Consider the following 15,534-nt stretch of genomic DNA (forward strand, 5'->3'; position numbering starts at 1 on the left):
TAGATACCTGTTCTTATGCTGGAATCTCCAACTTTCAGATTTCTTTTTTTCTGGGGCAGGCCTTTGTCTCCTAATTTTTAAGGTCCTAGATCTTATCTTTTCCCTGTGTGGCCTGCCAGGTTACAGACTTTAAAACAGGAATGCCACTCCATTTCCTGAATCAAGGAGACCTGTTCCATGATACAGTCTCTCATGGAAAATACGAAGTGTAGCTTAGGGTAAGTTCCCTGCAAATATGAGGTTCCTGTAGACTGGGAGGAGTGAAACAGGGTAAAGTAGACTTCAGCCGGGGCTGCCTTGCCAAGGTGAGGATTTGCCAGCTGCCCTGCCCTGCCCTGCGTTAATCCTGAGGGTGAGCAGGTATGAGAAGCCTGAATTCCCTGCCCCTTGTCACCTTACCCTAAAGGAGGAACGGGAGCCATGTGTCTCAGGGTCAGCTCCCCAGATGCTGCAGGCCCTCGCCTCCCATCACCTTGCTCCCTCCTTAGAACACCCAGGAAGTCCAGAAGGGAGGCTCTGCCCAGGTCCCCTCCTGGACTCTGCCACGTGCCCCTGCCTTCTGCTTATTGACTTCCAAACCCTTTGCTTCTCGGAGGTTCTTCCTGGCCTCTGGTTTCTCGCTTCTCCCTTGATTCAGCCATAAAGGGATCCGAAAACCAAGTTCCTCTCGTTTTCACCGGAAGCAGTGGCCATGGGAAATCTTTGACATCCATACGAGATGTAGGTATCTGTGCAGTGACTTCTAAGGGAGTTGGTTGTTTCTGATTGATTGAACTTGGTCATTTTTATTTTATTTTATTATTTATTTATTTATTTATTTAGGCTGCGTTGGGTCTTCGTTGCTGTGCGCGGGCTTTCTCTAGTTGTGGCGAGCGGGGGCTACTGTTCGTTGCGGGGCAGGGGCTTCTCACTGCGGTGGCTTCTCTTGTTGTGGAGCACGGGCTCTAGGTGCGTGGGCTTCAGTAGTTGTGGCACGTGGGCTCAGTAGTTGTGGCTCGTGGGCTCACTAGTTGTGGCGCACGGGCTTAGTTCCTCCGCGGCATGTGAGATCTTCCCGGACCAGGGCTCGAACCCGTGTCCCCTGCATTGGCAGGCGGATTCTTAACCGCTGCGCCACCAGGGAAGTCCCGGTTATTTTTAAATAACACACAGTTCTTTGATTCTGGTGACTATTGCTTCTTTATGTGATAAAACAATGAGCGGAGACTTGTGACCTGCTTACATAACCTCTGGTTGTATTCTTCCTCCTCTGAATAGCTCCCCCCTCTCAGCAGCGTGCCAAGCAATTTTGTAATTTTTGTCTTTGGGTGAAGTTCTAGCTAGACGTTCGGACAGTTAAATCTACCAATCTTCCAAGCAAATCTTTATTTGCTTCTGAAGGTAATATGCTTTGAGGCCTCTGAGAGTATTGCTGTTGCCACTGTGATTGATTCGCTCTGTAAAGATTTTTATTGCCTTTTGTATGAAGGAACTAGAACGCTCATAGAATACTGGCGGGAGTGTAAAATAGAACAACCACTTTGGAAAACAGTTTGGCAGTTTCTGCAAAAGTTAAACATTTACCCACCATGTGATCCAACCATTCTATCCCTAGATATTTACCCAAGTGAAATAAAAGTGTATGTCTATACAAAGACTTGAAAAAAAAAAAAGATTTTTATTGCCTTTTGAAAATGTCAGTGAACCTTTGATGCGTGTTTCCTGGACACAGAGGACGCTGCTTCCCATATGAAAGTCACTTCAGCTGGGAGAGTGGTGATTACAGTCGGCACAGCTGTCTCTTTATAAAAGCAGGGGTGTGCATTTCACCTCTCGACTCTTGGTTGCTGATGCTTTGCCGATGATATTTAGCGGGTCTCGTTGGTCCTCCCCCCGACCGTGCCCTCCCCTGGGTAAACCAGGAGATCACCAGGGAACCTGGTATCTGGGGTCAACAGTGCTGGAAGATGTGTTTGGAAATAGAAGGTGTCCCCCACCAGCCCTGATCCCAAAGCCCACGCCTCTCATCCCAAATGGGGAAGGTCTTTCTAAGTGAGAGAGAATAGGGTAAGGAAGAGAGCACAGCGTGAGACCTCCATCCCCTAGGGCTTCTGTTGATCACCACGGGAAAAATCCTGCCCTCCTCGCCAACGTTGCAACTAAGTGGTATCAGTTTGCTTCCGCAAGTGGAATATTAAGCTTTTTGCTCTTTTTCAGCCTGATAAACTTGGAAGCCCAAGGGGCATAGTTTGATACTCCCCTGCAGCCCACTTTAAATACTGGGGGACGCAATTGGACCCTGTCCCAGAGTTTTGAGTGGCCTCCAGGGGTGATTGGATCTCGTATAGAAGGTGCTTGTTTATTGGTGGAGGGTCCTCAGAGGCAAGATGACTTGCAAGGTGGGTCCTGGAGAGAGACTGACCGCCCCCAAGATGCCTTGGAGATGAGAACTATTAACAGTGACACTCGACAGGAAGGGGTCTCTGGGTCCCCGCCCCCAGGGGAAAGCGTGTCAGAAGCCGTCCGTCCCCTACGTGCACGGCTGTAGCATCGTTCTCCTCTGTGTTTCTCACTGAGGGTCCGTCCCCGCACATTTCCTTAAAGGACCCACATCCCACCTGCTACAACCGATCCCCAAACGTGGACCTTTTCTTTGGATCTTGCTGCCCCTCTGTGAGGTGGCTAGAATGTCGTGATGTAATAGCTCTTTGCTTCTGACCAGCGTGGGTGTGAGTACGGCCCTCTGTGTACATACGCAGGGGAGGCCGGTGCTGGCTGGTGTCCTCCCTGCGTGGATGTCCGTGTCTCCCTTCACACTGGAAGGATTGGCTCTGGCCTTAGTCAGTGGAGGCCTCGACTGCGTACCCTGGAACCAGTTACCTCCTAGGCCAGAGGAAGGGATTAGCCACCTTCTAAACCATTAACTGAGAAGAGAGTGGACTGCTGCTTCCACGGATCTTTTTCCTCCCTTATTCCTGACCAGTGTCAGCTCTTCGGCTTCTCTCTTTATTCCCCTGCAAGCTTGGTAGGATGATTTTCACCCGTACAAACAGAAAAGTCACTTTAACTAGAGAGACCAGCTAAACGGAAACAGTTTCATGGCACAGTAAAAGCCCCAGGCTTAGCCTTGACAGACGCAAGAGACAAGACAGACCTTGACAGAGACAAGCTGTGTGTCCCAAGGAGGGCGCAGTTTTTTCGACACTAATATCTGTATGTTTCTGTCCCTGCAGCCTTAGGAAAATCCAAAGGTACGGTATCCTTGGGTAGCTACGAGGCCACGCTCAGTCTCTGACCACTAAGCGAGCTATGCCGTAGGGAGCTCTGCAAGGGGGCGAATGTGTGTGGCTGGTTGCTTTGGCCGATTTACTCAAAGCTGACTGTCTTCCCCTCGTTAAAGTGGAGTCGGGGTGGGGACTGACCAGGGGCGTGATCAGCCTTCCCTGCTGTGTAGACCCTGCAGAGGTTGTAGCTCAGCCAGCACCCTGGGGCTGGCGCGGGAATCCTGAGTCGGTCCCGTGCCCTCCACCCCCGAGTGACAAAAAGAAGAAAGATGGACGTTTAGATGTCCCCTACTGGCCGGTGCCCTGGTGTAGTCCGGTGCTGTCCCTCCCTCGCTGTCCCGCCCGCCTCCACCTCCCACTTGGGAGGAGTGGGTGCCCCCCAGTGAGGCCGCGCTCTGCTCTGAGGGAAGCTTGGATTCTGGGGAGCTTGTTGGGCGGGCGGTGGTCCTAAGGCCCGCGGTGCCCGGGCCGCTGGTGGGAGCCCCGCCCGGAGCTGCCGTGACGCTCAAGCGCCTCTGTCCGTGGAGCACGGCTGGCGGCTGCCTCGCTTCCCTGGTCCAGCAGATGCTCGGGCTGCGCTGGGGGCGCTTGGTGGGGGAGGGAACCCCGGCGCCCGGCGCGCGCGGCTAAGCCTGGGTGTCTCTGTCCCTGGCCAGCATGGGCGTGAGGGTCATGGACACGTCGTGGGTGGCTCGAAGAGGCTCCTCGGCCGGCCGGAAGGCGTCCTGCGCCCCGCCCACCATGCAGCCCCCGGCCCCATCCGCGGAGCTCGCCCCGCCCTTGCCGTCGCCCCTCCCGGAGCAGGCCCCCGACGGCCCCGCGGTGCCCGCGCTCTCTCCATCCGGCCTCGGCCTCCAGCCCGGGGCTGAGCGGATCAGGTAAGCAGGGCGCTGTCGTCCTCCCCCGCACCAACCCCCCCCCCCCCCGCCCCGGCCTGGGTCAGTCTGGCCTGCGGTGCACACTGGGAGGGGGTGGTCTGGGTTTGCTGCATCCACTCAAAGCCTCTTGGAATTGGTCATTTCCCCCCTTTTCTAAGCATCCTGGTTTGGCTTCTGCAGCAGGTAAGTCATTCACAGACCATCAGATGGCGCCCAGGCTTTCCCAGACCAGCATCCCGGGCACACGTGTAAAAGGTGGCAGCTTGCTACGGCCAGGCGAGGACGCTGAGTCCCAGCCACTGTGTCCCCCTCCTACGCTATTACAGCTTTTCCCTGTTGTGCAATTTAGAATTTCAGTGTTTCTCCCTTCCTCTCCTCTACCTTTAGACACATAGGGACCATTTTACTGCTAAAATGGGTGCAAATCAGGTAAAGAATGGAGGTGCCGTGGTCATGCTGGGCCTGGGTGACCTTTGCAGCCTGTGGTGTGACTGCATCTCGTTCTTGCAGAGGAAGAAAAAAGACGGGGAGCACGCTCATTCCAGCGCTAGTTCCATGAACTTTCGTGCAGGGCAGCCCTTGTCGCTCCAAAGATGAAAAATACAATCTAAGCCGTCAAGGCACACGTCACGGCGTGTGGTTGTTCATACCCAGGGGCGCAGGGGAAGGAGGCCATCCCTGGCCCTTCCTTGAAAGGGACGTGGTCAGAGGAGATTCTAGGAGTGGGGATTGCACAAGGAGACTGCTTTGCCGTTTGTTTCTGTCTGTCCTAAAGCAGCAGTTCAGAGAAGCAGGAAAGCTCCTTCACTCAGAGGCACTGTGCTTTCTGTTAGGGTGTGTGGTATTCCTCCATGGCCACCGCTGGAAAAATTTTGGAGACTCCGGGAAGCCAAACCTCTCAACCCAGTCTTTGCATGTACGCGTGTGCGCGCGCGCGCACACACACACACACACACACACACACACCCCTAAGTGAAGGGATTGCAGGGTTCTTTTTTTTTTTTAATGAGTAGAAGGTATTTTCCCTGAGAAATGGAGAAGTGACAGAGTTGGTGGGGAAGGTAGTGACCCTGGATGGCGTGGTTGCTGATGGCTCCACTGGAGAGGACGAGGGGTCGCCAGCTCTGGCCGTGGACTCATGGGCTTCAGTTTCTTTTGAGGGATGTGGGAGGGGAGAGGGAGTTCAGCAGGAAGCAGCGGCTGATGGCTGGCAGAGGAAATGGACAAATAGGAGATTTGCTGGGATGGTCTCCTGCTGGAGAGAGGGCAGAGGCCAGGAGAGGGAGCTGGCCACGGGTGCCACACGGGGATGAGGGTGGAACCCAGGCCCTCAGAGCCCCAAGAGAGGTCGGTCACCTCTGTGGGCATCTTTGAAGGCTTTCAGAAGGGCTGAGAGGACCATACCTGCCTAGAGGAACATGTATTCAGTTCACAGTGCTGATGTTGAAGTTACATGAGTTCAGGGGCTTTCTTTTGTCCTGTGTGCTTGTGTTTCAGCACTTCTAAAAGCAAGGAACTTTCTCCAGGATCTGGGCAGAAAGGAAGTCCAGGTTCCAGCCAGGGGACGCCCAGTGCAGGGATGCAGCCAGGCGTCAGCCCCAGCCAGCTGCCCGCAGACCAGAGTCCTCACACCCTCCGGAAAGGTATGTCACTGCCGCCGGGCTCGTGGGGCTTGGGGGTCTCAAGCCAGAGAGCTGTCACACCGTCTGGAAACATTTCCCTCCATTCGCACGGAGATTTAGAAACTGATTTCATGAAAAATTACTGCGCGTGAGAGCTTTGGGAAGTTAGCCAACCCCAAGAGGGATCATTGCATCGTTATTCCTCGGTTTATTCATTTGAACAGTGGGCTCGGGGGTGTGGCGGGGGCAGACACGGGGCACCGCTTCCCGTCCACCAGGACCTTTGTGCAGAATCATCGCCCAGGATGACACGTGTCTTCATCGACTCTGCCAGGCTTCCCACCACCATTTAAAATGCAGTGTGGAGTCTTCCCCAGGAGCCCCCTGCCCCAGCTGGGGTCCAGCCCAGCTGCCTACCCCTGGGTTATTTGTAGAAGGGGACACAGAGGTGGAATTGAGACTGTCCTGCAGGAGGCCTGCCCTTTGATGTTTCTTTAGTGGAGGCCTGAGCATCTGTCCACTGGCCCATGAGCTGCCCACCCCAGATTTCTGCCACTGAAACCCACTACAGAAGCCTCCGTTATTCTCCCTGAAATGATTCCCCAAAACATGGAGACATGCTCCATGGTGATATTTCATAAATGGGGGCTGCATGGAACGTGTATTAATCAGAACCACCTTTTTTTTCACCTTCTGTCATCACGAAGTCTGTAAGGTGCTTAAAATAGCACACTGTCTAATTTGTTCTCAGTGCAGGCCTGTCCGGCTTCTAGGTGTGCCTTTAGCTCCGGGACGTGGGACCGGGCTGGTTCTCCTTATCCTCACACAGGGCCCCTCCCAGCCATCCTGGCTGCGGGCTGCTGTGTGAGCCCATCATCCGAGCCTGCCCTCACCCAGCCCTTCCATCCTGCTCATCCCCATTCATCCCTTATACGCCCTACAAATGTTTGTTGAGCCTCTGCTATATGTAGAGAGCCCCGAGGCTCTAACAGAGCAGCAGACGTGGCCTCTGCAGACGGGTGAACGTGGAACCGCAGTACAAGGGTGTTGCCGCTGGACCACCTGTGGTGAGCTCAGGACACCGAGGGTCATGTGAGGGCACCTTGCAACACAGGAGGTTGGCCAAAGTGGCAGTGGAGGGATCTGAGCATGCCAGGGCTTTATCCAGCAATAACACGTTTCCCTTGCGGTCCTGATAGAATTCTCTGGCTGTCTTAGTTTACACGGCTTTTCACCCTCCCCCAGCTGCGCAGGGCAGGGTGATGGCTAAGCTGTTCTTCTGTCCAGTGGGGTCGGGGCTCCTGTTCCAGGCCACGCGGCTTCCCACAGCCAGTGGGACATTGGCCCTCTCGTTCTTCACAGCCCATTGGACCCAGGCAGGGGTTTCCCAGGTGACAATTCAGCAGCTCAGCACCATCATTTGAAAGGCACACCATTGCCCACAAATGGCACACTGAGTTTTGTTTTGTACCCCCTCAGTCTTTTGACGATGTGCCTACAGCCTTACATCATGACCTAGGCCTGTCCCTACCTGGGGTGGTAAATGTCACCACAGACATCACGGCGATGTCACTGCATCCTCCGTCTTCCGGCTCCCTCGGGGGAAGACGTGTTCAAGCACTGACCCCTAGAGTCTCCACTGGATGAGAAGCACGTAATGCCTGCATCAGCCAGTAGGGCTGAAAAGTGGTTTTAAGTCATGACTGTGTGGTGCTTGACATACATGATCCCATGTAATTATTACAGTACTGTGGAGAAAATGTGATTCTTTCAAGTGCACGTAAGAGGTTTATTTTATTTATTTATTTATTTAGGCTGTGTTGGGTCTTCGTTGCTGCGCACGGGCTTTTCTCTAGTTGCAGCGAGCGGGGGCTACTCTTCGTTGCAGTGCGTGGGCTTCTCATTGCGGTGGCTTCTCTTGTTGCAGAGCACAGGCTCTAGGCGCGCAGGCTTCAGTAGTTGTGGCATGCGGACTCAGTAGTTGTGGCTTGCGGGCTCTAGAGCACAGGCTCAGTAGTTGTGGCGCGTGGGCTGAGTTGCCCCACGGCATGTGGGATCCTCCCGGACCAGGGCTCGAGCCTGTGTCCCCTGCATTGGCAAACAGATTCTCAACAACTGCGCCACCAGGGAAGCCCCATACAAGAGGTTTAAATTAAATCCCCCAGCTTGCAGCAGGTGAGACGGGATAGGAATTTGAACTCAAGTAGATGGGACTCAGGAGAGTGGGACCCTTACTTGTCCACACCGCGCACCAAGGAGCCAGGGAGGTACACGCGGCATCGTTGGAATAGATTCTGTTCCGTCGGGGGCGCTGGGGAGTAGGGGGAAGAACGATGCCTTCTTGAGGGCTTAAAAAGACAGTTTCCTCGAGAGTAAGTGCTACCCACAGCCAGCCCTCAATCTGATAGATTAGTGATCGCTTTCTCGAGACATTTGTCCGCCAAAGGATCTTCTAAATATTAGAATTTGTCATCCTTGCCAGTTCCTTTCCATTTAAAGGCATAATGTGTTTGTCATCCTTTAGCATGACTAAGTAAATAAAAAGAGGGGAATGAAGGGATCATTTGTCCACCAAGGGACATTTGTCCACCAAGGGATCTTCTAAATATTAGAATTTGTCGTCCTTGCCAGTTTCTTTCCATTTAAAGGCATAACGTGTTTGTCATCCTTTAGCATGACTAAGTAAATAAAAAGAGGGGAATGAAGGCAGTGCAGAGGGGTTGGGGCAGTGATGCACTTAGAACAAACAGTGCAGGTTCGTACACGTCTACACCCAGGGTTCTTGAAGGGAAAACACCCCTGAGGCAAGCCCACAGGACCGAGGGGAAGCACAGGGAAAGACAGGCAGCGTGATGGAGGCTCTGGGCCTCCGTGGCCAGAGGACTTGGTCATAGGTCACTGTTACGGAATCCTGGAGCCATTGGGCAGGTTCAGCCAAAAGTCAGAGCTTCCTGCCCCGAGGACAGTTGCTCTGTCCAGGGTCCACTGCCGCAAACCGATCTCTAGTCGTCCCGTCCTGGATGCTGCATCCCAGACTCCTCCCTCCTCGGAGCCCCCCTGATAGGTGCACCACTTTGAAGTGATGTGAGGACCCTGGGAACTCAGCCACGGCCTGGGTATGGGAAATGTGTTCTCCCGCTTGGCTGGGGATGTGTGTGCTGATCATAGCAGGAATCTAGAGGAGAGGAGGAGAAATTAGTGAACAGATGGGCAGATATGCAGTTCTAGGTGAATTTTAAGAAACGGTGTTGGCTGCTCTCCGCGTGGCAGGAGCTGGAGGTGGGGGGCGAGGGGGGGCTTGCTGGCAGCCACAGGGATGATGGGTGTCACTGAACCCCGTGTCCTCTGCTTCCTCTTTCAGTTTCCAAGAAGCTGGCACCCATTCCGCCCAAGGTCCCCTTTGGCCAGCCGGGGCCCCTGCCTGAGCCGCCCGCCGGCCAGCCGTCCCCGCTCAGCCTGTCCCCCACGCCCCCCAGCACCCCGTCACCCTACGGACTGAGCTGCCCCCCGGGGTACTCCCTGGCCTCGGGCCAGCTCTCTCCGGCGGCCGCGGCGCCCCCGCTGGCCTCCCCCTCCGGCTTCGTGGGTGCTCTCAGCAAGTCGCGGCCCACCCCGAAGCCCCGGCAGAGGCCCACCCTGCCGCCGCCTGAGCCGCCCGCCGTCGGCCTCGCAGCCTCCAGCCCGCAGTCCGCTGAGCACCCCGCGCTGGACGGCGTGTCCCCCGGGGAGAGCATGTCCACAGGTAACCGCCGTGCGTGCAGCGTCTCCGTGAGCTTTAGTGCGGCGGCCGCGCAGAGCGACCTCTGGGGACTGTGCGGGGCAGGGACCCTGCTGCGCCAGGCGCGTGGCATCCGGGCTGGTCTCCTTAGACGCCCCCGTGAGCCCGTGGAGAGCCCTGGTGGCCAGGTGTCCTGCGGGGAGGGGCTCCCTGGGGGATTGCTCCCAGCTGGACACCCGCCAGCCCGGGGTGCCGATCCTGCTCTCCATCTGGGGGCTGAGCGCCCTGCGGCCTTGGAGGGGCCGCTGCGGGAGGGGCTGGACTGTGCCGGCGGAGCAGAGGCTGTGTGTTCCCTCTGCGCTAAAGAAGCCTTGTTAGAAAGCTGCTTTTCTAGCAACACGTATTTAGAAAGGGGTCAGTTTCAGAAAAGATGCGGGCCTCCTGGTCGGAGAAGCCCACGAGGAGGACGGAATTTAGTTTTGCTTTAAATTTAAAGTCAAAGACGAGCTATTTTCCTCCAGGAAAGTGTGTAAGCATAACACACACACACACACCACATACACACCACATACACCACATACACCACACGCACACGTACACCACACACACCACACACACACCCCACATACACCATATACACACACACACCACATACACACATCACATACACACCACATACACCACACACACACATGCACCCCCCATACACACCACACACACCCCACATACACCATATACACACACACCACATACACACATCACATACACACCACATACACCACATACACACCACATACGCACACATACACATACACACCCCCCACATACACACACCACACACACATGCATACCACACACACACCACACACACACCCCACATACACCATATACACACACACACCACATACACACATCACATACACACCACATACACCACACACACACATGCACCCCCCCCACACACCACACCCCCCCCACATACACCATATACACACACACCACATACACACATCACATACACACCACATACACCACATACACACCACATACGCACACATACACATACACACCCCCCACATACACACACCACACACACATGCATACCACACACACACCACACACACACCCCACATACACCATATACACACACACCACATACACACATCACATACACACCACATACACCACACACACACATGCACCCCCCACACACACCACACACACCCCACATACACCATATACACACACACCACATACACACATCACATACACACCACATACACCACATACACACCACATACGCACACATACACATACACACCCCCCACATACACACACCACACACACATGCATACCACACACACACCACACACACACCCCACATACACCATATACACACACACCCCACATACACACATCACATACACACCACACACACCACATACACACATCACATACACACCACATACACCACACATACACCATATACACACACACCACATACACACATCACATACACACCACATACACCACACATACACCATATACACACACACCACATACACACATCACATACACACCACATACACCACACACACACCACATACGCACACATACACATACACACCCCCCACATACACACACCACACACACACCCCACATACACCATATACACACACACACCACATACACACATCACATACACACCACATACACCACATACACACCACATACGCACACATACACATACACACCCCCCACATACACACACACACACACATGCATACCACACACACACCACACACACACCCCACATACACCATATACACACACACACCACATACACACATCACATACACACCACATACACCACACACACACATGCACCCCCCACACACACCACACACACCCCACATACACCATATACACACACACCACATACACACATCACATACACACCACATACACCACACATACACCATATACACACACACCACATACACACATCACATACACACCACATACACCCCACATACACCATATACACACACACCACATACACACATCACATACACACCACATACACCACACATACACCATATACACACACACCACATACACACATCACATACACACCACATACACCACACACACACATGCACACCACACACACACCACACACACCCCACATACACCATATACACACACCCCACATACACACATCACATACACACCACATACACACCACATACACCACACACACACATGCACACCACACACACACCACACACACACATGCACCCCCCACACACACCACACACACCCCACATACACCATATACACACACACCACATACACACATCACATACACACCACATACACCACATACACCACATACACACCACATACACCACACACACACATGCACACCACACACACACCACATACACACATATACCCACACACACCACACACACCCCACATACACCATATACACACACACCACATACACACATCACATACACCACATACACACCACATACACCACACACACACACCACATACACACATGCACCCCACACACACACCACACACACCCCACATACACCATATACACACACATCACATACACACCACATACACCACATACACACCACACACACCCCACATACACCATATACACACACACCACATACACACCACACACACCCCACATACACCATATACACACACACCACATACACACATCACATACACACCACATACACCACATACACACCACACACACACCACACACACACCCCACATACACCATATACACACACACCACATACACACATCACATACACACCACATACACCACATACACACATCACATACACACCACATACACCACATACACACCACATACACACACACACACCCCACATACACACACCACACACACATGCATACCACACACCCCCCCCACATACACCATATACACACACACACCACATACACACCACATACATCACATACACACCACATACACACACCACATACACACCACACACCCTACATACACCATATACACACACACCACATACACCACATACACACCACATACGCACACATACACACACACACACTTGAGAGAGCAGTCTGGCCCTGGGCCCGGGGTGCGCTGGGACTTGTAACGGGTCGCGCTGTGACCGCCGCGTCCCTCTCCAGGCGCGCCGTTTCCCCTCCGTCAGGTGGAGGTGAGCCTGCGGGCCTAGTGCCTCGCTGCGCCGGGGTTGGGGGGGCTGCCCGGCGCGCATGCGCGGTGGGGCAGAGGTACACTGCGCGGAGCGGCCGTCCGGTGACGCGGCTGCTTTATGTTTGCTGTGACGAGCGGTGCAGGTCCAGCTGCGCCACCCACCGTGAGGCTTATAAAAAGCTAAGGAAAAGTTCTCACCAGTGAGCACCACTTCCCGCTGGTGGCTCTAGAGGAGCCCTTGATGGATGGGAGGGGCCCAGGCCGCTGCCCTGGGGCGGGGGGGCCTGGGGAGGTGTGACGGCCCCCTTCCCTCCTGCCTGGCTCAGAGCTGCTGTCCTTTAGCAGTCATCTCGTGCCCCGTCTGTCCTGTCCCGATGTCCTCCGGCGGCGGCAGCCCGGCCCGTCGTCCCGCAGGGCGGGCGGGGGTCTGAGCGCCGTGGTCGGTGATGGTTTATTGTGGTCCGTCTGACCGTGATGCTGGGCGTGGTCCGTGTTGCATTCGTCTCATCGTATTTATTCCTTTCTCTGAATCCTGTCGCTGTGTCCTCGCAGCTGTGTGACGCGGGGGACGCAGTTGTGGACACGTGAGGGGGATTCCAGGGTAAGCGGCCCCGGCCTCGCCCCTCCGCTCGCAGCCGGGCCGCGGCCCCGCGCTCTGCATGCGCCCCGACCTGCACGGCAGTCTCCGCGGCCTTGGGGCTCACTGGCCGCCTCCTTTCTTTGCTGAGGAGGAGATGGGGGAGAAACAGGCCTCCCTCCCCTTCTCTGGCCAGAGTCACCTAATCCCAGCTGCTCCCCCCGCCCATTTTGCTTTAGATTGAGAGGGTGACAGCCCTGTCCCTCATCCCGTGTGTCCTTGTGTCACTGGCTGACCTGCTACAGACAGGTGCCCGGTGTCGGGGAGATGCATGTGCACCCCTGGTTCAGGGAAGAGCCCCGGGGAGAGGACCCGCCCGCTGCCATGGCCGCATCCCCCAGCGCGGGGCCTGGAGCCTGAGCTCCGGCTAGGACGGTTGGCAAATCCGGGAGTGTCCGTAGTGTTCGTTCTAGAATTTCTCCTGAGCTCAGTGTGTCCCCAGTGTATAGAGCCAGCCAGGGCCTTTCTGTCCAACTCAGTGAAATACTCTGAGAGCCTTTGTACCAGTTTCTGCCTGGTCTCCTCCTCCTGTAAGTAGATGCTCAAAAGGAAAACGAAGGCAAGAACAGGAAGGAAGCCGGAGGAAGCAAGTGTCTTGGCCTCACTCAGAAAGGGGCAGCCAGAGCAAAGCAGGGGAGGGTCCCCCCCAGGGAAGCTGCTGAGCTGCGGGCAGCAGACCCCTGACAGACACAGCTCCAGGGCGTCCGGCGCCCACACGGGCCCCAGGACAGGCCCTTCTGGGGCCTCTGACACAGAGACAGGCCTCCCTTTCCCGGCAGCCAGTGGGCCTTCTCCCCGCCCCAAGCTTAGGCTACCTGAGTCGCCTTCTGGCTCAAGTGTCCAAGGGAGCGGCCAGGATGGCAGCTGGGCAGCTCACCTCGGGGCTGCACGTCCTTCACCTGCTTCACCTGCAGGCACCTTCCCGCCTGTATCCCCCCAGCGACTGCTGAGGCCCAAGCAGGGTAGGAAACCGCCCGGGGTTACGCTCCCCTGCCCTGGCGACAGGGACGGAACTTTGAATCCAAAATCCAAGCCTGAGGGCTTGTGCTGCCCCTCACAGTCTAGGCCGGCGGTGAGGCACCGGCAGACCCCTAGGCTCTGCTCGGTCAGGCAGGGGGACCGTTTCGGGGGTGGGTGGAGAGAGAAGGACCTTTGTCCCAGAGCTTCCATGTTTGTGTGTCTTTGAGGACAGTGTCTGAACGTCTGTCTGTCCACTTGTGGTGGTCCTCCTTGGGCGGAATGTTTGCTTTACAGAAACACGGGGTGCCCCACCCCGTCTGGCCCAGGGCTGCTCCCCGTCCAGCTGCATGTCCTCGGTCCGGGGACAGCACGCTGCCTGGGGACGGAGAGGCTGTGTGGAGGCCAGAGGCTGAGCAGGCCCGGGAGGGAGTAACAGGCCTGAGCAAAGGATGCCAGGGTCCCCTTAGCCCCCTGCGGCCCCCGAGGAGTCAGGGAGCAGCTGTCCGGCGCCCGCCTGGGGGCAGCCGTCCCTCCAGGCCCCGCGGCCTGGGCTGCACTGAGTTGCCAGCTGAGGTCTGGACAGACGCCGAGCCTGTTGCCTCAGGGACCTTCCTCCTGAGCGTCTCCCAGGAAGTGACCCTTCAGTGCCCCCAGTAGGGGTGTAACTGGAGGTGAGTGGTTTCCCTAGTGCCGGGTGGCGGGGTGCCCACAGTCAGGGAGCAGTTTGCTTCCCTTACTTCTGGGGTCCTGAGGGGGACCCCGCCCTGCCTCCACCAGCCACCCCAAGGGTACCAATCGTGGTCTTGAGCGAGGTCCCCCCGCATTCATTCACGCACTTGGGGGAAGGCTGTCTCCCCAGCCTGTAACCCTAGCCCCGCAGACTTTAGGGAACTACAGGCAGCCCTGAAATTCCCCAGAAGGTGTCACCGAGACCCAGCCAGAACATCCTTTTTTTATGGAGTCAAGCTCAAGGGTGTAAGTGTCACGTGGCCCGGCTTGGCAAGCTGGCCCACGGGCTGGATCTGGACGTCTGGGTCCACAGGCAAAGCAGGCTGGCCCTGCCCTGACCTTGCAATGTGGTGGATGCCACGGTGGCCCCCAGACGCGCTGGCCCTTCTGTGACCGAACCCCTGCCTGCTCCTCGCGCCGTCCTGCCTGCCAGCCGCGCCTCGGGGGCGGGCAGCTCCCTCAGCGCCTCTCTCTGCCGCCTTCCAG

General features: G+C 55.8%; 1 protein-coding gene across 5 annotated transcripts in view; it reads left to right on the top strand.

Moving 5' to 3' along the window:
- Positions 1-15,534, top strand: part of ARHGAP44 (Rho GTPase activating protein 44) — a 191,697-nt gene that overhangs the window by 137,748 nt on the left and 38,415 nt on the right. For 3 of the 5 annotated variants that reach the window (XM_082373281.1, XM_082373283.1, XM_082373280.1), the window contains 4 exons: positions 3,213-3,230; positions 3,920-4,141; positions 5,639-5,784; positions 9,125-9,505. In XM_082373281.1, coding sequence (XP_082229407.1) covers positions 3,213-3,230; positions 3,920-4,141; positions 5,639-5,784; positions 9,125-9,505 — 767 coding nt within the window. Of the gene's footprint in view, positions 1-3,212; positions 3,231-3,919; positions 4,142-5,638; positions 5,785-9,124; positions 9,506-13,274; positions 13,324-15,534 lie in introns of all 5 variants that reach the window. The other 2 variants (XM_082373284.1, XM_082373282.1) reach the window with 2 other exon arrangements.

This window comes from Balaenoptera borealis (assembly GCF_965194805.1).
Source record: "Balaenoptera borealis genome assembly, chromosome: 20".
Taxonomy (NCBI): domain Eukaryota; kingdom Metazoa; phylum Chordata; class Mammalia; order Artiodactyla; family Balaenopteridae; genus Balaenoptera; species Balaenoptera borealis.